General features: G+C 37.9%; 1 protein-coding gene across 6 annotated transcripts in view; it reads right to left on the bottom strand.

Moving 5' to 3' along the window:
- zgc:103755 (uncharacterized protein LOC449988 homolog) overlaps positions 1-26,281 on the bottom strand; it is a 73,305-nt gene that overhangs the window by 21,133 nt on the left and 25,891 nt on the right. For all 6 annotated transcript variants that reach the window (XM_046856149.1, XM_046856148.1, XM_046856150.1 and 3 more), the window contains exons 7-11: positions 23,829-24,074; positions 20,626-20,761; positions 19,294-19,425; positions 608-775; positions 106-243 (exon numbers count right to left, since the gene is read on the bottom strand). In XM_046856149.1, coding sequence (XP_046712105.1) covers positions 106-243; positions 608-775; positions 19,294-19,425; positions 20,626-20,761; positions 23,829-24,074 — 820 coding nt within the window. The remainder of the gene's footprint in view (positions 1-105; positions 244-607; positions 776-19,293; positions 19,426-20,625; positions 20,762-23,828; positions 24,075-26,281) is intronic.

Genomic DNA, 26,281 nt, shown 5'->3' with positions numbered 1-26,281 from the left:
ATACCTAACGTGGAGTTAATTTGGATATTAGTGTAGCTGTGCTGTGATATTAGTATAAAATGAAGACGATGGTAACGATTGAATTCTATAAATAAATAAACCTACCTGGGGCAAAGCTGGTCTTGCCATGGTACCGGACAACTCCTGACCTCTGACCGATCACGAGAACCCGCTCTCCAATTCGCAAAACGGGAACATCTGATACTGAGCTGCTGGCTGATGGGGTCCTGCTGCGTGCCATGCCTAAAAACACACACCAGACCTCATCTTCATCCATTGCGTTATCATAATATCCTTGCAAAACAACAAAGATGTCATTAATTGTACAATTATCGCCCGGCCGAAGTCAAAGAAGCGTCTGGGCCCTCTGTTATCGACAAACATTATTTACCACCCTCAGTAATACCATAATCGCAGGGGTGGCAGTAATTATCACTGTACTTATGTACCATCTGGACCATTCATGTTGGTAAGTGCCTAAATCAGGAATCTACTCGGGACACTTTGCACCGCTGTAGATAAGCCATGCAAATGAACCTTATCTGGAATAAGTACACACTCCTAAGCTGATTTCCAGAAGCAGAGATAAATATGTGTTCCACAATACCAAACTGTGAAGACTGCAGAGGAGTAGATCTGGAGTTTGGAGGGGTCCATTCCTGCCGAGGACGAAGGGGACGTCTCTGTCGTGGTGCAGGAATCGGAAGGTTGAGGACAGGGGTATGTCTGCAGTCCAGAGAAGAGGAGGATGTGGAACAGCTTTGTGACAGTGTGCCTACAAAAAAAAGAGATAATGATGAAGATGGTTAAGATATGACAGGTAATCATGAGTAGTTCAGAAGTAAAAGTTAGTGTAGTAAAATGTGGAGAAAACGGCCAGGAGCTTTATTAACAAGCCTTGCTTTTTGCTGTCGACACAAAACCTCACACGCATGCACAATCAGATATTTCAGATCTTCACGGTTGTGCAAGGTGATATGAACCATGACATTGAGAACTGTTCAGTGTACAATGTAATGCTTGGTTGAGAGAAGTTAGTTACTTCACGGCTGTCCCGATTTCATTTGTTCATGACAGGAAAAAAAGAAACCTTTGCGAATCTTGGTGCCACTCTATATAATACTAGATACAAGAAATTTACATTAGAATTCAAAGTACTACTTTGCCAGAAAGCACTTTGTTTTGTCTATCCCTTTTATTTACTCTTTTATGCTCATCAAAACAACTCTTCAGGAGGCACCGATTCCGTAGCACTTAGCTGTATTCTTTTGGCTTCTTTTTGAATTTGTAACCATCCTGTATTTGGGTTACTTCAGGGTTGAATTGCTTTCTCACGACAATCAAACTGCTTTACAGATAGATTAGAACTGTACCAATGTGAAAATGGAAACATCTCGGAGACGGTGTTTTGAGCCACACTTGAGGCAGATTGTATTTTGCCTGCACAAACAAACTGCCCCTTAAAAAGGAAATGTACCAGAGCTCAGTTTTAAACATACTAAATATTGCATTCGAGAAAACTGCACTGACTGGGTTCTGTACTGTATTTTCCTTCTTTAGGTGTACAAATTAGCAGGGAAAAGAAAAGTTAATATGTGCTAAACTCCTCATGTGAAATACACAATCCCATACACAAGTATTGGACAAATACATTTCCACTCATATGTGGTTCTTTTCCAAACTGTTATCACAAAGTTGGAGTCACACAATTGTACAGAATGTCTTGGAATGTGATGGCATTATATTTTCTCTTTACTTGAACTAAAGACCCCAACCTGTTCCAGCATTCTCCATGAGGATATGGTTTATATGACTTGGTGTAGAAGATCTTAAGTGGACCTTTGGAATGAATTGGAATGCAGACTCCACCCCAGGCCTCCTCACCCTACATTAGTAACTGATGTTACTAATGCTCTTGTGGCTGAATGAGCACAAATCTCCACAAGCACACTCCAAACTCTAGCGGAAAATCTTCCCAGAAGAGTGGAGCTTATTACAGCAAATTGGTGCAAAATGTGTACTGGAAGTGCTAGCTCAATGGATAGGATGTTAGACTTCTAATAGGAAGGTCATGGGTTCAAAATCCCACCACCACAAAGCTGCCACTGCTGGGCCTTTGAGCAAGGCCCTTAACTGATCAGCTGTATAACTGAGATAACTGTAAGTTCGCTCTGGATTAGGACATTTGCCAAAATGCCATTTAATGTAAAATATAGGATGAATAGTATATGCAAAAAACACATACCATTCTTGCGATCAGGTCTCTACAAAATTCATATGGATGAAAAATCTGCCATGATAATAGTAGTCATATTTCGAGACAGTGTTTAGTATATCATTCGCTAAGAGAACATTATACAAGTGAAATTTATTAGGAAATGGAAATCGAATACATACCACATGGCCTGATTTGAAGTGCTTTAAGTGCACTTCAAAGCCAGTGAAAGTAACTCAGCCCAATATTATTAGAGCGCAGTGATAGAAAAGTCTGTGCCATGAGCAGGGACCTAAAAACCTCTCATCCCCCACCACTTAAAAGGGCAAGATCAGACGCAGCAGGAGGAGCCAGGTCAGGCCTTTTAATGCCTTTCCAAATTAATTTGGGACATGATGTCATTAAGCCTTCACTATCAGAGACCTTCATGGGCAGAGGAGTTCGTTAATGAAACAAGTTAGAGGCTAATGGATAACCATGCACCATGTCTTGGGGGGGTGATGAGGGGGCGATGGGGGGGTTGAGGGTACAGTGTCGGCAAGGGAAAGCTGTCTGATTAAACGCCTTTCACATTTCATGAACTAAATGTAGCCTCCTTTGGAGATTCATATGGCTTTTAAACAGCACATTAATTACAGAACACTTATAACATAAAGAAAAAGAATAAGGCCCACTTTAGTCTAAGTTATAATACATCCAGGAAAGACAATTTTCCTATTTTTATTAGCAGATTAAAAGAAAGGTGGACAGCTTGAAAGGATGACAGCAGCTAAATTTTTCTTTCTTTCTTTCTTTCTTTCTTTCTTTCTTTCTTTCTTTCTTTCTTTCTTTCTTTCTTTCTTTCTTTCTTTCTTTCAGCAGGTATTTAGTTATTGATTTATGCATGCAGTAAGCAAAAGCAATTTGAAGCAAAATGAACTAAAATTAACTCAGTCATTAAGATTAAGTGGGATACATTTGAAAATTACAGAATGCAACAAACAATGCTTACTAATCAACTTCAACAACACATAATAGGAGAAAAATAACCAAAATCGGGTGTAAGAAGAAAAAATTATAAGAACACATTCTGCTGCAGAAATAATGTCAAGTACAACTGAGATTAAATTAAAGAAGGTGAGACATTAAATACCTTCAAAATAAATATAAATATATCCTGTTCAAAATAAAAGCCTCAGTGATATGTTATTGCATTGAATCTTGAATATAAACCCACAACAGCCCACCCTGTTAATTATTACTGTGGAACTGCAACAGTAATTGTTTTTAGTAAAAAGATTGAATACCCCAAATGTAACACCTGATCTTCGGTGGTATTAATACATACGCACTTGAAACCTTATGCTAAGTGACTTTGAATCATATTGTAAGTGCTACTGTATATAAATCTATTTTCACTCCCACAACCCTGTGTTTTGCACATTTGAATAGCAACACACAAATTCCAACTCAAATAAACAGCTAAGTCAATTTTATTTTGTATCAATACTGCCTTTAGAAACAACGTATCCATAAACCTCCTTTTTGGTCTTCCTCTTTTTCTTCTTCCTGGTGGCTCCATCCTCAGCATTCTCCTACTGATATACCACATGTCCTTCCTCTGCACATGTCCAAACCATTTCAATCTCACCTCCCTCACCTTGTCTCCAAAACGTCTCCAAACCTTTTTCCTCTCCACCATATCAGCTATTTCTCTCTCTCTTTACCAGTCATAGTACCAACGTTTTAAGTACCAACCCAAACCTCCACTCTCTTACACTTCTCCTTTCCCTGCTGTCTCTGTAGACATCTTCCCTCTCCTTCTCCAAATAAATAAATAAATAAATAAACTAATAATATCTCAAACTCCTAAAGTGTGGATTAACCCATTGCATTTTCACAGTGCAATTCAACTTTCCACAAATAAAGGAATTAAAAAAGAAAGAAAAACAATACCTTTCATCTCTCAACATCTGCAAAATTGCAGTACGGTGCTGATGAATAGTTGCTCAATACCAAACTCTTAAGCGGATAGAAAACCAGAAAGAGCAGTGAGGAGAGAATACAAAGAAACAAGAATCCGGAAAAATGCTGTTAAAGCTCAGTCAGGCATGATTCAATAATCAGCCCTGAAAAGCAAATCAATGCTACAAGTACAAAGGAATAGGAGTAATATTTATCTCCTGTAATGTAAAGTGACGAGAACGGAGCCTCGCGTGAGTACGGGCATCGTGCAGAAACTCATAAGGGAGTTATGATTCGCCACATGGTTATGGATATTGATTTTAGATTCTTAGTTGAGAAGCAGGTTTAGTGTACATCTTGAGGAAGAACTACATTTTCAACACTTTAATGAACTGTCCATTAGCATACTGAGCATTTCTCCACTGTAAGTGCCTCATAACATTACATTTTTTGATTTGTTTGTAGTTTTGTCTCCGTTCTTGCCTCATGCTTCCTAATGTATACGCCTGTTCTTAGTCCATCCCTTGGTTAGTTTGTCTTTTTATACTCTATATTAATCTATATTAATTAATAATTAAATATATTTTATATATATTAATATAAACTAATATATATTAGTTACTAAGTAACTAAATAACAAAGCATTGAACTAAGTAACTAACACTCTTTTGTTAGTTTTCCTTCCTTCCTTCCTTCCTCCCCACCTTTTCCTTCCTTCCTTCCTTCCTTCCTTCCTTCCTTCCTCCCCACCTTTTCCTTTCTTTCTTCCTTCCTTCCTTCCTTCCTTCCTTCCTTCCTTCCTTCCTTCCTTTTTCCCCACCTTTTCCTTCCTTCCTTCCTTCCTTCCTTCCTTCCTTCCTTCCTTCCTAATAAATATTCACTATAAAGCCTCATTTTGGGAGAAATAAAGCAAAACAAATTCGGACTTTGCCATTCAGCCATCTCAGCTCTGCTTGAAACTATAATGATAATTATTGGTTTGCCCTTAATAAATAACATGCTGAGTTTACACGCTGGTGTTCTGCTTCTGACCTTGGTTTGCAGGATTATTATGAAGTTATGATGAGTGATACATGCCAGTAGTCCCCTGTGTTCCCCTGTGCAAAAAAAACATTAAGATATGGTTTACATGGGTTGGAGTGGCCCACTAACCTCTGGCCTCAAACCTATTGAACACATTTGAGATTATTTGGAACACTAGCAGCACTCCAATCCTCCTAAACCTACATCAATACCTGATTTTACCAACACCTTTTTAGCTGAATGAGCACAACTTTCCACAACTACACTGAAAAATCTATAGAAACATCTACCCAGAAGAGTGGGGCTTTATTATAAGCACAAACTGTACATTTAAAAATCACAGAGGAATTTTACGGTCAGGTAAAACTCCACACACTTTTGTTTAAATTGTGTATTAAACATTAACTTTCTTTGTTTTGATCCTTCGCAAATTCTAAAACTTGCCCTTTTGTTTCTAAATCATCTGTATTTTGACACCTTTAATCTAAGTGTAACTCTTCTTTTTTTCCCACTAATACCACAGAAACAGATTTGATGTACTTACTAAGGCTTTCAGCAAAATTACATTCTGTAAATTAGCAGCGAGTTCAACAAACACTGTTTAAAGATATTTTAATTGCAAATTTTAATGTGACAGCAATTTATTGCTCTCTTCAGGCAATGAACCTTTTGCTTTGATCACATTTTTGTATATATGCCACAGCAAAATGAACATGAATAGAGTCTATGAATAGAGTTTGTAAACAGTATGACTACCAGCTGTCAATTCGTCGATGCACATGTGTCGCCAGGCCACGCTGTTAAAACGGCAATGGGGAAAAAGAAGTATGTAAATGCTGACCCCCCAAAAAAAGATTAAATAAGTGATTGGTTCTGAAGTGTTTCAACAGTAAATCGAGATCATTTCAGTAATAATTGATAATGTCACTGATATGGATTGATATATACAGTGGAACCCGGTTATGTCAATGTCCTAGGGGTTGCCAAAAAGCATAGAGGTAACCAATGATCTAGATAAACGAAAATCAATATGGCGGCAATATATTAACGTGCTTGAAATTTCTTTATGTAAATAATGTGCGTTAATAAATGAGAATGTGCATGCATGTGTTTTTGGAGGGTTTTTTTACACAACAGCGTTGCCGCGATTTGTTTGATGAAGGCATGCTATAAAAATGTACATACATGTTTGCTAACTGTCAGGAATCCACCTGCCATGCCGAAGGGGGCGTGTTTTCTCGGCCGCTTTCTCTGAAGCTCCCGGCTTCAATCGCGCACATACGGTGCTCGTTTAGCACTCATAACCAGCTCCTATTTAAACTTCCACACTCTCACCGTTATTGTTGGTATATGTTGGTTCATGGCTGTCGTTGTTATCGCTCATGCGTATCCCGGTACGTGCCTTCCAGTGCCTTTTGCTGCTCATCCCACGTTCCGCGCCGCGCTCCTACCAAGCGCCGCGCCACGCCCCTACCAAGCGCGGCTTTCGCTTCCCGTTCATCGCATAACATTTAACAACAAAAGGTATATGTGCACTAACTAACAGCAGAGATTCACCAGTATACAATACAACACCTGTAGCATCTGTAAGGCTTGATTTTTCCCCACTTTCGCGAGTTCTACTGCGGCTGCACAGCGCCGATTGACATAACTGACATTAAATGGCAAATTTTTCCCCCCATGTGCTCGAGATATTAGGGTTCGGCGACATAAAAAAAGTCGACATAACCGATAAAAAAAATGCTTAGACAAGGCGAGAATTTGGCGGTTCCACTTCAAAAACGTCGAATTAATAGGGTTGTCGAGTTAACCGAGGTCGATATAAGTGGGTTCCACTGTATATAGTAATTCTTCGCAAATGTTAGGGCTGCTGTTAGGGTTACGAACCCGGGCTGCATCGGTGAGAGCACCGCATCCTAACTACTACCTCAGTAGAACCCAGGTAGTCTGTATACAGTACAGTATACAGACTACCTGGGTTCTACTGAGGTAGTAGTTAGGATGCGGTGCTTTTACCGCTGCAGCCCGGGTTCGATTCCCGGTCAGGGAACCAACCTCAGCCATTAGGGTTGCACAATCCAGTGCGCTTTTAGTGCCGGTCCCAAGCCCGGATAAATGGGGAGGGTTGCTTTAGGAAGGGCATCCAGCGTAAAAAAACATGCGGATCATGAATACGGGTGATCCGCTGTGGCGACCCCTAATGGGAGAAGCCGAAAGAAAGTTTACAGTATACAGAATACCTGTATATCTTAAGGCCTTATAAACCGTCCCGACACTCTTACAAACCTTTTCTCTGTTTTTAAACACTTTCAATATTCTTAAACCTACGTAATTTTAACATAAAAAAAATTCTATATGGGTACATGTCCAAGATTTGCTTCCTTCTCCTGTGTTTGGGTTCGGTATCAGAAGCCAACATTTACATGGCAATGAAGGAATAAAATGTACCTTTTTACGAAAATTTCACAAAGACACAACACCGCAGACAAACACTACACGCGGCAATAAGACGTAGATTTGGACTGAACAACGTGTACTGTAGTGCAGCCAGTACGCAGGAGAGAGACAATCACTAAGCCAATCAAAAGCTGAGCCAAGCAAAACCCCGCAATACAGCAAAAAATCAGATTAGATATGTTCCATGTAAAAAGCTGCGTTACAGTGAGACCGCGAAAGATGGACCGCGATGTGTTGAGGGATTACTGTATTTTAATCTTGCAACGACGATAGCGGTATAACAAATTTGTACAAATATTTGACGTTTTGTGCGGCAGGCAAATGACCAACACTCATCAAGAAAAAGCGATTTCATTAAAAAGAAGCCTTTTTCTTCCAGACTTGTAAATAACAACAACCAAACCAAATGTTCCATAAAAAAAAAACATTTGATATGTTACAGCAGAACCAGACTTTTAAGTCCAAATCCTTTACGGGTTAGTTTTATTCACGAGAATAAAATAAAAAAAACATGATAAAAAAAATAATTAAGATCCATGCACAAACATGCTGCTGCTTTCTCTGTTTCTTTAGCTTGCTTTTGGTTCTTGGCTTTGAAGACAAAAAAATGATAATAAATAAAAAAATAAAGTGTTTTTTTTCTTCTTTCAATTCCACAAGCCATTTGCTAAGAGCCAAATAAAACAAAGTGTACTTAACCTTTAAACTTCGAGTTCGACACGTGAGACAGAAAAAGAAAACTTTCTAAAAACACGATGACATTTTACAACATATGCCAACAACTACGTCAGTCCTTTAATTCGCCCACTTAAGCATGTCTCTCCTTCCGTAATTAGTGTTGCAGGTCACAGCTAAACAAAGCAAGTGGTTAGTTTTTAATTACAGTCCGACACAGACTTTAAATTACCTGTCTGAACATCCACAACACCTGTAAGGTTTGGTAAGGACCTCGCCTTTATTGATGCTAAACCTTTAGACCGAGCACAGGAGAGGGGGAAAAAAAGAGAATTAAAGAAAGAAAGAAAGAGATAGAAAATCAAAGACAAAGGAATGGTCAGCAAATACTGCATACAGAACCAGAAAACGCAGTGAAGTGGACAGATGCGAGGAAAAAGCAGGGTATTGATTCGAACTCAAACAAGTAGAGAATTAAAAAAAAAAAGTAAAGAAGGAGATTGAAAGCTAGAGGCAGATAGTATCCCAGTGTGTGTTTGTGCTTGTGTGTATCTCTGCTGAGATGCACATGAAAAAGAGAAGTGAGCATGCACTCACACAATCACTACACATCCCTGCTAAGTTTTTTTTTTTTTTAAAAGGACAAAACAGCAGTGTAGTTGTTCAGCTTTAACAATGACAACACAAAGAAAAATTCTATTTGCCTCTAACAGCGCTGACAAAAAAGCTACACGTGTTTTTGTATATGAAAGGAATAAAAAAAAAATGAAATAAAATGTGAATGTGCTGCTATGCAAAAAAATCAATGACTCGAGGTGGTGAGGTGCAGCCCAGAGACATGGTGTACTGTTAAGTATTTTATTACCTTTCTGTCACAATACTTCCTGTTGATTCTCTTACCCATCAGAAATGAGTTCATAATTCCATGCTGCGTTGTATTAAGAGAACGAAACATCGTACTACTTATCCAATGATAGTTGCGGATTGTCTGCAAAACACATTACATCGGCTCTGAACAGCCGTTTCCTCACCAGCCTTTTTGTCATGTTACCAACAACTTTCACTCTACGGCTTTTCTCTGGAGAAGCTGCTATTGAAAAGAAATCAACAATGACCATTCAAAAGCAGTGTGGCAAAAAAAGAGAACTAATCCCATTTTAGTTACAAGATAACTTTTCTTCTTGACTTGCTTCCTATCAAACATTTAATAATGGACAGATTTACAATGCCACTTTCCAGAACATCAACTTTAAATGAATATCTCTATAAGCTTATCCCTAAGAATTTAAATGCAAGAACAAAAACTCCCTGAAACATCATGAGGAACAAACCTTCACAGGAACCAGACTCTAGAAAGCAATCTGTCCTAATCCCGGTTAATACCAGAGAGTGCGATTTTAAATATATCCCGTCTATAATTGTTTGGGGATTCTCTGTGCGCAGTCCTCTTCAAGTCATCAAACAAAAGTTCAAAGTAAAAAAAAACTTTAATCTTCCAAAACTGTTCGTTTACTGACTCGGACTTTGTACCACATGGTAAAATTGTCCTTTATCTTCACCAACTGACATCTGCAGGTTTTTGTCAAAAGAGATGGAATAATTCATGACTCCCTTTAACTTTATTAATAACCCATTCCCAACTGAAGAGAAGATGACCTATAACATGATGCTTCCACCACCATGCTTCAATCATGGGTGCAGTGTGATGATCGTTGGGGGATTACCTCTCTTGTTTCTGTGGCAAACAAATCTTATAGAAACATGCAGAAAAAGTTCAGCCTTGGTCTAATTAAACCAAATATCTACCACATGGTTTATAGTCATTTAAACCTGTTTGGACATCTTCTAAGAAAGAGCTTCTAATTAGACACCCTGCATTTATATTACACTTGAGGAATTTGTCAGACACAATCTAGAGCAACTTACAATGATCTTATTTTTAAAACTCAGCATTTAAGGGGTTAAGGGCCTTGTTTAGGGACCTAGCAGTAGCAGCTTGATAGAGCTGGGATTTGAACTCGCAACCTTCTGGTCAGAACTACAACATCTTAACCACCGAGCTAGAATCTTCTAGCATCTAACTCCGATTGATCCCCTAGGACAAACCACTGAGCTCAAGATCTGTGTTATTCTATGTAGCACTACGGCCTATAGGAACATAGTTTCATTTGAATGTGTTCTGTAGCAGCTCAATATGGTTAAAATAACAATCTACCGCAATTAAATTTAACTTGCCTAATACAAGAGATTGCTGTTACATGCAAGCAGTGACCAGTGTTAAGCAGATACACCTGCTCGTCTAATGATTCTGTAATCTTCATTAATTGTGGACTCACTTCCTGTTCTGGTGTCGGTGTCGTTACACAGTTTCATGGTACCACTTTCATGGTACCTGTAATGTTTGGGGAATTCAATGAGGGTACTGTAGATAGCTCTTTGAGGACCATGTCTTCAGCAGGCAGATGAAACAAAAATAAAAAAATAGACAAGAAACACTGCTGACCTTTAATTGAGGTCTATTAAAATCAATTCATTGATCAATTCGATTTAATAAATCATTTTATACATTTTTGAACACAACTGTTAATTTTATTTCCACCTAAAAATCTTTAATAAGGATTTATGGACTTTTTTTTTCCTTTCCACTGTGAAACAAATGAACCAAAATAAATAGAGATCCTTTACGCTATTTAGCTTTTATTCGTTTGTAATTGCATTTCATGAGGTTCAGTAGAACCAGACCTTTGAGTCGGCATAAACACCGTAATTAAACACAAGCTCAGGCCTCAGGCTATTTTAAATCACTAAGTAATGACTATCCATCACAGCAAATAGAAAAAGAACATGAAGGAAAAAAAAAGGATTAAATCAAGACCAGCACATAAGCATCCGGCTTCTATCATAGAACTCAGCTCTATATTTCTCCATTCTATGTCTTTGTCTTTCTCGCATTCTCTGGTGTCTTTTTTTCCTTTCTGCATCAACAAATACGGGCAATAAAAGCTGGGACTGTGGGAGTAGCTGTTTGTTATCGAGTTGAATGCACAATGTGTTCGTTGTAAAGGAACCATAGCACCAGCATGCCTCGCTCCTGAAAAAAAAAGAAAGTGCACCACGCTGTGACTGCTCGACTAAGCCGTCCGAATGTTAAAGTCAATTACGCTGATTCAAATAAATAATCAAAACAACCACAACAAGGAAAAAACTCAAAAACAAAAAAGAAACTGCAATTAATTTTTCAGCAAGTTAACAAATGATGAACTAATAAGAGACCGCTGAATCAGTTCAAAGAAAAAAAGACCAATGTTTCTTCTATATGCTGTGCGTATCGCCAAGCTGCCACTGTTGGGCCCTTGAGCAAGGCCCTTAATTCTCTGTCCTGTATCATGGCTGACCCTGAGCTCTGACACCAGCTTCCTAGCAGCACCTTTTTTAAAGATATAATGTGCAGATATATTATTGGAAAGATTACAGGTTTATAATATTTAATCACATTCTGATTTAAATATATCACTCTGACCTACAGGAAAAGCACATCAAGCACGGTTTTCATGCCACCGTGAGTCGATCAGCTCCATTCGTTTGCCTGAAAAGACTTAATTGTTACAAATGAGTCTTCAGCATACAGCCAGACACCGTAATTGTTTGCGTAATTAGCTTTCATAAGAGCGCGCTTAGCGAATCAGGCCTGTTGTGCGTAAAAAAGCAGAGGGCAATGAAATCACATATACCACTCGACCCCAGCTCACTCCTGACGCCAGCAGATTTGCTCATTAAAAGCAGATCTCTCAGGACAATGCATCAAGAGGACGTACAAAATGCACTAAGTCAAACCAGAAGACACACCAGAGAGCACTAACACGGCTCACTGTCAGACTGAACGGCCCACCGCCGAGATGTGTTCTTCTACTCATGACAGGCATTGGAATGATTGTATCATTAAAGCTTCTTAAAAATAAGTGTGAGTCTCAGATACTGTCATTATGGGACAGGGGGAAGCTGCAGCGTGCTGCACCAAGCTGCAATTTGAAGCTTGTAGTGTGCGTCACACTGACTCCGTGACTCATGAAGCAGCCTACGGGGCCAGAGCAGTGACACGTGACGCAACCCTCTACAAGAAATCAAGAGGAAAAGAGAGGAAATTAAAAATAAATAAATAAGAGGAGTGGGGAGGGGAGTGGTGGCTGAGGGGCTAAAGGCATGGGGAGGTGTTAGGAGGGAAATAGGAAAAAAAAACAGTAAGTGCAGTTATACATGATAAAGTATAAAAACAGCTTGAACACTATTAAACAAAGATAATAGCTGAAAGTGTTTATACAAGAAGAAGGAAAGAAAAAAGAAAGAAAGAAAGAAAGAAAGAAAGAAAAAAGACAGAAAGATAGTCAGAAAGAAAGAAAGAAAGAAAGAAAGAAAGAAAGAAAGAAAGAAAGAAAGAAAGAAAGAAAGAAAGAAAGAAAGAAAGAAAGACATTGAGATATTGATCAGGGAATGACCAACATAGTATAGTACGTAGAATTAAAGAGGAAAACAAGGATGGACAAAATGGAAATAAAAATAAGAGAAAGGGAATAGAGGGAAGGCAGGAAGGCAGAAAGAAAGTAGATGGATAGAACAATGAAGAACATAAAAATAGAATTGGATGTTAAAAAAATGAAAGAAAGAAAAGAAAGAAAGAAAGAAAGAAAGAAAGAAAGAAAGAAAGAAAGAAAGAAAGAAAGAAAGAAAGAAAGTCAGAAAGAAAGAAAAAGAAAGAAAGAAAGAATGAAAGAAAGAAAGTCAGAGAGAAAGAAAGAAAGAAAGAAAGAAAGAAAGAAAAGAAAGAAAGAAAGAAAGAAAGATAGTCAGAAAAAGAAAGAAAGAAAGAAAGAAAGAAAGAAAGAAAGAAAGAAAGAAAGAAAGAAAGAGAAAGAAAGAAAGACAAAAAGAAAGAAAGAAAGAAAAAAGAAAGAAAGAAAGAAAGAAAGAAAGAAAGAAAGAAAGAAAGAAAGAAAGAAAGAAAGAAAGAAAGAAAATCAGAGAGAAAGTCAGAAAGAAAGAAAAGAAAGAAAGAAAGAAAGAAAAATAGTCAGAAAGAAAGAAAGAAAGAAAGAAAGAAAGAAAGAAAGAAAGAATGATAATCAGAAAGAAAGAAAGAAAGAAGAAAGATAGTCAGAAAGAAAAAAAAAAAGAAAGAAAGATAGTCAGAAAGAAAAAAAAGAAAAAAGAAAGAAAGAAAGAAAGAAAGAAAGAAAGAAAGAAAGAAAGAAAGAAAGAAAGGAGGCACATCGAGTAGTGAAGGACCTAAAAATAGAATGAGTTGTAGAAAGAGCTTTAGTTAACCAAACAAACAAATAAATGAATAAACGCAGAAATCAGAGAAATATACTGTGATGGAGATTAATTTAAGGTTTGAAAATAGGGAGTAAAACTAAAAAAAAAAAACAGCAGTGAAGTAAAGAATGGGTTTTAGAAAAATAAAAAGAATTTAAAAAGAAAGCAAACATGCAGTACGCTGCAGAATCCTATAGAATAAGAAAGAAATGAATGAATACATTTGCATATCGGAACAATATTGGCTCTTGCATTTAATATTTGTGTTTACTTAGTATTTATGGAAAAAGTCTCCAGTGTCAACAGTCAGTAGGTTTTCTGAAGCGGTGTGCCTCCTGGCTTCACTATTGTCTTCAGTTCAAACTGATGAAAAATCATTCAGTGATGTATAAAATAAATATGATTGTTATATTGCTGTGGTATGGAGGAAATAAAACACTTCAGGACATGCTGTTATTGGGAAATAACCAACTGTAACTCTGTTGTGTGTCAGACCTCATCACACCACCATATCAGCGATTTATTGTGCCATAAAAACACAAAAATAAATCAAAATAATAAGGGTTTTAAGAAAGTTCCCCATGAGTCCCATCTACAGAGGTGGACAAATTTCACAAACCTTACAAAAAAGAAAAACCCACACAGGTTGCTGAAAAAACTTGAACCCGACTAAAGTAATAATAAATTAAATATACTGAAAATTAACTTATGAATAGCTAAAATTTTGAATTGTGGTTTAACAGAATCATTAAAAAAAAAATTATGAAATAATTAGACCATATGGACGTCAAACTAAGATGTGTGCCCTTTAATTAGCTTAGGAGAGCGTTATCTCAGGAGATTAGGTAGAAAATGACAGACAAGCATCTTAAAGGTAAAGGCTATAAGACCCTCTCCAAGCAGCTTGATGTTCCTGTGACTAGAGCTGCACATATTATTCAGAAGTTTAATACCCACAGGACCGTAGCAAACCTCCCTGGACGTGGCCGCAAGAGGAAACTTGATGACAAATCGAAGAGACTGATAATACGAATAGTAACCAAAGAGCCCAGAACATCATTCAAAAAGATTAAAGGTGAACTCCAAGCTCAAGGTAGATCAGTGTCAGATCGCTCTATCAGTCGTTGTTTGAGCCAAAGTGGACTTAATGGAGAACTGTTGAAAACATCCTTAAAAAAAAGGAAGAGTGGAATTTGCCAAAATGCATATCGACAAGCCACAAAGCTTCTGGAAGTATGTCCTTTGGACAGATGAGACAGAATTTGGCAAGTCACATCAGCTCTATGTTCACAGACACAAAAATGAAGCATACAAAGAAAAGAACACTGTACCTATAGTGAAACATGGAGGGGGCTCTGTTATGTTCTGGGGCTGCATTGCTGCAGCTGGCACTGGGTGTCTTGAATCTGTGCAGGGTACAATAAAGACTAGCAAGACATTCTGGAGCGAAATGTGTTGCCCAGTGTAGGAAAGCTTGGTTTTAGTTACAGGTCATGCAGTCTGGAGAACCTGAGACAGTTGGAACAGTTTGCTCAAGTGCAGAAGTCTCATTGAGAGTTACAGAAATCGCTTGATTGCAGCGTTTGACTCAAAAGGATGTGCAACAAAATATTATACATAATACATTTGTATTTATTATTACTTTATTTACTTTTACTTTCAAGTTATTTCAGCGACCTCACCTTTCTTTAACGGAAGGGTACCAACAATTATCTCCACGTCTGTACATCATCTAGTTGCTTATATTCCACTTATTAATTATTATCATCAACATTCTATTAAATGTTTCTAAGGAACCACTAAATCTACTTTTACCAAACCATCCACTTCTCATAAAAATAAAAAATAAAAACATATTCAAATCATATTTTATATCCAATTTTTGCATTAAACATCACAATATTAAACCCAGTAGGACGCATGAAGCTGTAGCTCGGCGAGTTGTCGTAATACGACGATCAGCTGTGTCAAGCGGAAAGGGAAAGAAATGAACAGAAGGAAGGAAAAACAGAAGACACACACTTCATAATAACAAAACCTTTCTTAAAGCAGTGCTCTTTTATAAGCACGCTGAGTCATACATCAGGAAAGCACAGTTAAGCTCTGCAGGAAAATCCAATACGAGAAAGTGCAGCAGAGAGCTTAGGAAAACAAATCAACAACTTCATACTCATCCTCCAAGTGTGCAACCCACACACACACACACACACACACACACACACACACACACACACACACACACACACACACACACACAAAAAACGAATGCTATATCTTACACTGCTGTGAGGAGATCCTGAGATAAAAAAGGATGCACAGAGAAGGTGTAATGATTCCTATTAATCAGCATTAAGATCATATTGGCAGAGTGCAGAGTACGCGGTATTGTTAACGCACAGAGAAAGTGTGTTTTGCATGCGTGTGCATTTGTGTGTGTCAAAAGCAGTTTGTAAGGCTTCAGACTGTAAAAAAAAGCAAAAAAATAACAAGAATAATAACAGTAATAACAAAAAAAAACCGCTACTATTAAATATGACTACTATTATTATTACTACTCCTACAAATAATAATAATAATAATTCACCAAGTATTGACATTAATAGTGCACATACAGCAGCTTTGTTGAATTCTTGAATACGGCTGGTTGGATTGCGTTGCTTCAGCAGCTTGTTCAAATTTTTCCTTATAAAAAATGTAAACAGGTACAAATGGTGCCCGAGTTACGATTGTTCGACTTATGCTTTTTCGATCTTACTAGAGCGATATGAAAAAATTGTACAAATATAAAACTTTTCATGCAATAGGCAGCAGCGTACGATGTACGATACAATGGGGCAAAAAAGGATTTAGTCAGCCACCAATTTTGCAAGTTCTCTCACTTAAAAAGATGAGAGTCCTGTAATTTTCATCATAGGTACACCTCAACTATGAGAGACAAAATGAGAAAAAATCCAGAAAAATACATTGTATGATTTTTTTTAAGAATTTATTTGCAAATTATGGTGAAAAATAAGTATTTGGTCACCTACAAAAAAGCAAGATTTCTGGCTCTCACAGACCTGTACCTTCTTCTTTAAGAGGCTCCTCTGTCCTTGACTTGTTACCTGTATTAATGGCACCTGTTTGAACTCGTCAGTATCAGTATAAAAGACACTTGTCCACAACCTTAAACCGTCAGACTCCAAACTCCACTATGGCCAAAACCGAGGAGCTGTCAAAGGGCACCAGAAACAAAATTGTAAACCTGCACCAGGCTGGGAAGACTGAATCTGCAATAGGTAAGCAGCTTGGTGTGAAGAAATCAATTGTGGGAGCAATTATTAGAAAATGAAAGACATACAAGACCACTAAATCTCCCTCAATCTAGGGCCCCACGCAAGATCTCACCCCGTGGGGTCAAAATAATCACAAGAATGGTGAGCAAAAATCTCAGAACCACACGGGGGACCTAGTGAATGACCTGCAGAGAGCTGGGACCAAAGTAACAAAGGCTACCATCAGTAACACACTACGCTGCCAGGGACTCAAATCCTGCAGTGCCAGACGTGTCCCCCTGCTTAAGCCAGTACATGTCCGGGCCCGTCTAATGTTTGCTAGAGAGCATTTGGATGATCCAGAGGAGGATTGGGAGAATGTCATATGGTCAGATGAAATCAAAATAGAACTTCTTGGTAAAAACTCAACTTGTCATGTTTGGAGGAGAAAGAATGCTGAGTTGCATCAAAAGAACACCATACCTACTGTGAAGCATAGGGGTGGAAACATCATGCTTTGGGGCTGTTCTTCTGCAAAGAGACCAGGACGACTGATCCGTGTAAAGCAAAGAATGAATGGGGCCATGTATCGTAAAATTTTGAGTGAAAACCTCCTTCCATCAGCAAGGGCGTTGAAGATGAAACGTGGCTATGGATTTCAGCATGACAATGATCCCAAACACACCACCCGGGCAAAGAAGGAGTGACTTCGTAAGAAGAATTTCAAGGTCCTGGAGTGGCCTAGCCAGTCTCCAGATCTCAACCCCATAGAAAATCTTTGGAGGGGGTTGAAAATCCATGTTGCCCAGCGACAGCCCCAAAACATCACTGTTCTAGAGGAGATCTGCATGGAGGAATGGGCCAAACTACCAGCAACAATGTGTTAAAACCTTGTGGAGACTTACAGAAAACTTTTAATCTCTGTCATTGCCAACAAAGAGTATATAACAAAGTATTGAGATTACATTTTGTTATTGACCAAATACTTATTTTCCAAAATAATTTGCAAATAAATTCTTTAAAAATCAGACAAAAATGTGATTTTCTGGATTTTTTTCTCATTTTGTCTCTCATAGTTGAAGTGTATCTATGATAATAATTACAGGCCTCTCTCTTCTTTTTAAGTGGGACAACTTGCACAATTGGTGGCTGACTAAATACTTTTTTGCCCCACTGTACATCGGACGCGCAGCTGGGATTAGTGTATCTCTCTGTGAGATGCCCCGCTCTCGCTAGCGGTCGACGGAGTAAAGTGGTCTCAATGTGTATTTTTTTCTGTTTCAAACGGCAATTTTAGTGATAAAAGCGTGTCTTCTAAGTGCCAAAGTATGTCTCCTGCTGGGATTGAAAAAAAGAAGAGGAAAGCCATCAGTTTAGAGCAGAAAATGAAAATTATAAATCAGCATGAAGCTGGAAAGGCCTTCACATTCATAGCACCATCTTCTACTTACGATATTTTTGTATTTTCGAAATTCAAACTGATGTATTTTAAGTAGAGGACTACCTGTACTTCAATAACAGGACAACACACAATTGAAGACTAATAATAAACAAATTTGAATGTTTAAAAATTGGTCAATTAATAGTAAAAAAAAAAAAAAAAGAAAAACGTTTAGTCCCTGAAACTACAGGGAGATTTTTTGCTGACGAGCCATTTTATTGATACACCAGTGGCAAAACTGCATAGGTTCGTATGTTATTCACTATGAGAAACTCTTCAGGACAGAGAAGAGTAAGAGGACAGAGAAAAGAAAAAAAAGCATGCTGCTAATTACACGATGTTTATAGCTTCTCCCAATATCCTATCATGTAAGTGATATCAAGAACAAGCTTTTTGGTTTTTAATTTTATTAAAAAATACAAAATGTCATTTGCACATGTACTCGTATAAGTCAGGAAAAGAATATCTTGCCAAAATCAAGAAAAAAAAAAAAAATCTTCCTGGATAAGCAATGTATTATAATATATTATATTTGGAGATAGCGACATCTGAATATTTTTTCCCCGAGCTCGAACACTCGGGTGGATTGTGACAAGAAACAAATGTGACGGAAATAAAATTTGCTGTTAACAAATAAATGTATTTATGTAGCTACAAATCAACTCAACATAAAACCAGCAACACTTTTAATCATGCAGTAAACACTTATGATTTCTAGCTTCTTTAATACATTGTTGATTATTCATTCATCTCTTTACACTCATCTATTTTCCCTCCTGCTCCTGTTTTTTTTTTTTGTTTTTTTTTAACGCTTATTTTAGACAGGACCGTTCTTCATCACCACCTCCACAGCTCACTTCGGGGAAGGGTTTAGGGAAGGGGTTATGCATCATGCCAGCACTAAGGATACAAATATACTGAACATGTATAGTATAACTAGGGCGTTTTCACCGCTACTCAAAAGAAAAGTGTACCTGTGTCGACTTTGGACTTGACCCGGGAGAGGTCGATGTGGCGGGGAGGACGGAGAGGAGTGGCGGGGCGACGAGGGGCGGGTTTGCGGCGCTCAGAGAATTTACTGATTTTGGACAGAGGGGCGAAGATTCCTGTAGTAAAAAAGGCAAAGGGAGACAACATCAGTTTTATAGAACTATTCTAATACTTCTCAATTTCACAAGTTTCTGCTTATTGCATTCAAGGTAAAAAAATAAAAAAAACGGAATGAACAAATAAATAGGTAAACAAATAAAAGATATATTGGATGGTGCTTTCTCACAGTGCTTCCAAACAGTGTTTTGCATTAACATAATATGATGTTTCAGCATTACCGAGCTATATATAGCTGGAATGACCTATTTCTCTAACAAAAATGCGGGTAGTATATCAAATCTCAAGTGCAAAATAAATCAATAGAATCAATAAACACAAACAGGGGGCTGAAAAACGAATGACGCTTTCATCTACCCACCTTTGGAAAGCGATAAAGGCACAAAGAATTAAATACATGAGCAAACAATTCGTTAAATAAAAATATACTAACAATTACTATGAAAAAGAAACACGCATACTAATCTGAGAACAGTCAGAAAATGGCGTACCTGCTGTTCTATAAGAAATATTGCATTCATCATCATCATCATCATCATCATCACCCATTCTAGTTCGAATCAAGTTGCATTTTATATGGTTATTTCAACCATCTCCAGTTAGAACAGTGCATAGAGGTTATGTTTAGGGTATGTTTATGTATAAGATTTGCCATACTTCTTATATGATAATGCATTATAGGATAATAGAGAACATTTTTTGTGATTACATTTGCATACATTTTACTTCAAAGAAAACAATTATATTATATTATAGCAGTTATATAAAAAAAAAACAGTTTACCATCATGTATATGATTGTTAATATTTAATAATAAACATAACTATAAACTATAATGCAATACAATCCCACTCTTGATGTCACCCAAATGAGGACGGGTTCCCATTTTGAGTCTGGTTCCTCTCAATGCTTCTTCCTCATAACATCTAAGGGAGTTTTTCCTTCCTACAGTCGCCATGGCTACTCATCAGGGATAAACACACATCGCTCACCTTAACTCTTAAATTCTGTAAAGCTGCTTTGAGACAATGTCCGTTGTGAAAAGCGCTATAGAAATAAACTTCACTTCCATACATAATCAGTGTATCAGTAACAGTGCATCATGCGTGATAAATGTTTCATATCATGATATGGATGTGTTTGTTATACAGTAAGCATGAATGACATCATGTTCAGACATAGAGAAAGTAAATTATTACCATGTTTCATATGGCAGGTAAAGTAGTGAACCCCGGCCACGGAGCCGTCGTTCTTTCCCTCGGGTTGCTGAAGCTCCACGCCGGCCCACAGCCCCCCAGCGAACTCGGTACTGCCGCAGAACCTCAGAGTCCCCACCTAAACTCATTCACACCACATATACACCCGAGAGCAGAAAAGTCTGCGCTTAGTGTTCGTACACGTTGTAGGGACCCTCGAACGGTGTGCTCTTAGTGAAGACCTTGAGCGAAGAAGGGAGAAATCTGCAGGGAATAACTGGCCAAATTGTTTTCGAGCCGTGTGGTTCATGGGAAAATAATGTTCATTCAATAGACCTGCTTCATGCCTGCTTTATCATGCTCTATCCTCCAGAGTGCAATGAAAAGCGATTACTCTTTCACAAAGACACCCCCAACCCCCCCATACAAACACACGGACACACACACGTTTATGTGTGTATCCAGGACAGTGCTAAGCGAGTGACAATTTTTTCCTGCCAACATCCGTAAACAACTAAATCAACTCCGATAGAAATAATCTCAAAAAAGTAAAACAGAGATCGAATAGAGCCGGTGGCACAGAGGCGGCCCAACGATAATGGGGTTTTGATTAGCCAATCTACACCTTCTTGCTTGCGTGCCACACTTTAGTCACGGTCTGCTGTGGGATTTTATTAATGGCTTATTCATCTTTAGACCTGTACAAGTATGTGGATGGAGCGCCGGATGTAAAAGCAAGGACAATGGCAATCAGGTAGCTGTCCAATCCTTACAGGGACCCTCTTTCTTCTTAAACGGTTTGAGAACAAGAGCAAGCGTGACTGAGTCTGAGACCTGAAAAATACTTGGCATACAATTTTGAGGGTGGCTCGATTGTAGGGTTTACTGTATAGGACACCAAATAACAGCAACACTAAGCTGCTGTTGTTGGGTCCTCGAACAAGGTCACCTGACTGCACACTGCTCAATAGTATTCTGAAATAAAATGATCAGATAGAAAAAAAAGAAAGAAAGGTTTTAACCCAAGAGATCTAATACCCTGTATTGCGTGTCATTCGCAGTAACACTAATCATGAGTGTCCATGAAAAGAGGACAGATAGAACTTTCCTCCAGTGTTGTGTTGCCATGTGATGCAGTTAAAAAAGTGGTTGGTTGGCTTGAGTCTTGGAAAAAAAAAAAGAGGAAGACCAAGGAGGAGGTTTATGGATGTGGTGAGGGAAGACATGCAGGTAGTTGGGTTAAAAGAGGCAGATTTAGAGGACAGGGGGGTATGGAGGCTGAAGCCGAAGGAAAAAGAAAAATAATTTTTTTGATTGTTGTCTTTATACTTGCGGCTTAGCTTACCTATAAATATATTTAAAAAAAAATGTTTTTTTTAAGAAATAAAGAAAACAAGAATATATATTATTCAGCTACAAGGGTGTTAGTAAAGTCAGCTACTGATGTAGGTCCAATTCATCCCAAAGATGTTTAGTAGGGATGGGATCAGAGCTTTGTAGCTCTATATCTTTATGGAGTTTTCTTTGTGCACTGGTTTTGCTTTGAGGTTCCATGCTGGTCAACAGGTTTGGGTCTCCCAGTTCAAGTGAAGGAAAAATGCTACTGCATCCAGAGTCATCCTGTGAAATCGTGTGCCTTCAGCTTTGAAATAACCGTTTTGATGTGATAGAACCACATATGGCTGGGAAAGTCTACAAATGGGTTTTTTTTATTCAGTGATAGCTAGCATAAACCACTTGCACTCTTCCAAAAAGGGTGTTTATGGAGAAATCATGCTTTCAAATATGACTGAGATTTTAAAATGAACCAAATGGCCATTAAACCAGCTTAAACTACGGCTAAGTTACATCTTGAATATACAGTGGAACCTCGCTTAACGAGCACCTCGCTTAACGAGCTAAATATATTGTAAAAAAAAAATGGCTCCCTTAACGAGCGACATTTCGCATAACGAGTGATGAGGAAAGGGGAAGTCCCCCTAGCGACTTTCCCTGCCAGTGCTACATGGGTCTGTGTTTAGCACTCGTTTCGCTAGCATGTTAGTGTTGCTTGTGATCACACATTTTTCCAAACGTGTGTTCAGACATTATTTGTGATTTTTTTTCATTTCTTGCAAAAATGTCCCTGAAGAAAAAACTACAAGTGAAATTTTCACCAAATTTTGAAGAGAGATTTAGACAGCTTTCTAGTAAAAAAAAATATTAGGTAATGTATCATAAATCATAAATTAATAAATAACAAACTAATTATTTCGATTAGTTTTTTTGTTTTCTGCAAACCGAAATCGCATTCCAGGTTGCGCTCCTTAACAATTTATAAGTAATTTTCTTTGAATGAAGGTTACATATAAAAGATGTTTAGTATTTTTTTCTGCATGAAACGTATTATCGTATTTTACATTAATTTATATGGGAAAAACTTTTTCGCTTAACGAATGTTTTGCATTACGAGTAAGATTATGGAACGAATTATGCTCGTTATGTGGGGTTCCACTGTATATTCATTAGCACAAGGGTATTGGTTATAGAGCAATGGGAATAAACATACTATATCCATGTATTTCCAACAGATCCAGTTGCAAAACTCTGAAAAGGCAAAACTTTTTTTTAGCTCTCTTTAAAAAAAAAAAAACTCATATCCAGTACTTAAAACTTACTTAAAACTGTTGCAGAAGTTCTATAGAATTATAAATGAATCCTGCAGATAAAGTGATCAGAATTTGGAATTGATTCAAACTGGGTCAAAAACAGTCGAATGTCTGGATTTTTTTTATTATTCACCAGCTTGCTTTCTGTCTGAGGTATATTCCAAAGACATATTCATACAGGCATTCAAATCAGCAATGCTTCTGGTGGAGACGTTCGTCCTAACTACGTGATCGAAACATTATTCAATTTGAGGCTCCATTTGGTTTCAAGATTCACACAACACATCAAGTGTAGCTCGCACTTAGTGGTTGTGAAACTGAAAAGGGGAGAAGTGGGAGGTTTTTGGCAGCTGCTGTATCATGCCAGAGCCAAAAGCCAAGTTGCTAAACATAGGTGTGGGATTCCTTAAAAAGTAAGGAATAAGACGGTAAGAGAAAACTGGAGAGAGAGGGTGTGATTAGTTACAAGGATAGAACATTTGCATGTGTCTTGCTTCTACTGAATCACATCATCAGTACTGTATGATTTGGAAATAGCTACTGCGTATTGAATGGTACCTTCTGGCCAGCGATGACGACCTTGTCTCCGACGTGGATGCCCATATTGGCGAGATGAGCTCGGGCCTTCTCTGAATGAAGATCAAAGGACTGTCCAGGCACCATAGGTCGAGGAGTAAGAGGTTGGGGTAGAACATCCCTCAGCAACGTCCTGAGCTCTTTGGCCTGTGCTGCAGCGTCTGCCATCTCAAGAGGCATGTCCAGAGGTTCAGGCACCACATCTACAGGACACTGTCCCTTATCATTCTGCTCAAACGGAACCAAAAGCAGAGAATAGCAAACTTTTATAAACGCTGACTTCTTTTTTTGTTATCTTTATTTACCGAACGGGATTCTCGTTATCAACAATGCATTTGTGTATCGAATTAGCACCTTTCCAATTATGGGCACAATTAGTTCGATTTTCCACTCAAAGAATTGAAGAACTTTGGTGAGAAAGGAATGCAAAGGCAGATAAATATCCAGACATCAAAGTTGCAGAATAGCACAGTTTTATAACTAACTGTGACTCTAATTAGATGCCACTTGCGGAAACACAGAGTTGCGTGAAAGAAATCGTTAATAAGAGCAACCCAGGAAAATGGAGCTCTTGCATGGAACATCACTGGAACTGAAATGAAATGCAACTCTGTGCCAATGAACATCCTGAGCAGCGACATGATAAACATATATATGTAAAATATACAGAGAGAGAGAGAGAGAGAGAGAGAGAGAGAGAGAGAGAAGAGAGAGAGAGAACACCTAACATCACCTAATTTCTTTTCTTTCCCAAGTTGACCCAAAGTCTTCACAGGTCTAAGTTTGCAAGACACAAATGTTTTTATTGTTGTTGTTTTTTTAAATATCCAGCGTACTTTCCCCTTCGGTGAACTGGCTTTTTCAATTCATTCGCTTCTCGAGCTGAAAAGGCAGTTTTCTGGTGGCATCCACAGTGCCTCAGCAAGGGGTCCAATTAAAAAGTGCTACTGCTAAACAGTTAATATGAAGCTCAGCATGTTTCAGCATAGTGGCACTGTGTTCAAGCCTTGCTCACTGATCCAACAAGAGCTTTCCAGAAGAACCTTAACTGCGTAGCTAGCACTGACCTAAACATAAGCTATAATGCACAAATGTCAAACTCGAGGTTCACAGGCCAAATACAGCCTACATGTAAACTTGCAAGAAAAACATATTGAATATTTTCACACGCTGTTTTTTTTTTTTATGGCCCACACAATTTTCAGAACTCTCACCCGACCTGCAGTGACCGCCAGTTCCACGTGGGCTAACGTTTCACAAAGCTGAATCTCTGATAAATTGAGTCGACGGAGAGTAAAAAGCCCTAATAGTTCAAAGACGATACAAATGTATGAGAGCACATACGGTCATGTGACTTCTTCTGGAACTCTTCTCTTCTCTTTTTTTATACATTAATCAGTTACTCTATATTTTATACTGTACATTCCACATCTAAATGGAAACAGTACTATTGCATTGCAAGATATTATTGAAATTTAGCAAATAACCACCCGATACAGTCAGGTACTGATGTAGGTGAGGTGAGGAGGCCTGGGGTGAAGTCAGTGTTCCAATTCATCCTAAAACTATTCAGTAGGGTTGAGGTCAGAGTTCTAAAGTAGGCCACGCAAGATCTTCCAATCCAACCAACCAATGTAAACCGTATGTTCATGGAGAAGGCTTTGTCCACAGGACCATTGTTATTCTGGACCATGTTTGAGTCTCCTAGCAAAAAAGACATTCGACACCATTTTGTTAACAGTTTGGGCAAAAAAAAAAAAAGGAAAAATAACTAGTGAAATCAGGTTTCCAAATACTTTTTCTCATTTGAACATTTTCTTCTCCAGTTCATCAAATTCATCTTGTGCATCAGCCCAAAATCCCCATATTCACCATATACTTTAAATGGCATGCAAAAATCATACATTTACTTTAGGAAGGCCATTACAACATTTTTAAAATAGCTCACACTCTGTATGCAAGTGTCACTCTGTTACTGTGATTACAGTTGTTTAGACACTGCATTTATGTAAAACTAGAGGTCGACCGATTAATCGTTTTTGCTGCTTAATCGGCATCGATATATGATATGATTTCTGGAATTATCGGCTATCGGCAAAAATCCATACCGATAGTTTTTCCCACTTTCAGTTCGCTGTCACTATGAGAGCGGCCTCTAGAGGTGAATTACTGAATCCATGTATTGTTTGTTTTTACACGTGCGACCGCCTGCTGCACGGAGAGTGCTACAGTATATTAGATTTATTATTTATATTATATTATAATTCATTAATGGTATAATTATATTTTTATGAATATATTCATCTTTCCATTTTTTTTAATCCAGTACTGTTTTTTATTAATTTTTTTTATTTTACTTAAAACAACTTATTAACGATAAAATAGTGGAGGAGGTGAAATTATTCCTTATTTATATTTTTTTTTCTCCTTATTTC

This window comes from Silurus meridionalis, chromosome 8 (assembly GCF_014805685.1).
Source record: "Silurus meridionalis isolate SWU-2019-XX chromosome 8, ASM1480568v1, whole genome shotgun sequence".
NCBI classification, from domain to species: Eukaryota; Metazoa; Chordata; class Actinopteri; order Siluriformes; family Siluridae; genus Silurus; species Silurus meridionalis.
The sequence above is the reverse complement of the archived record's forward strand: the minus strand, read 5'-3'. Positions and strand labels throughout refer to the sequence as shown.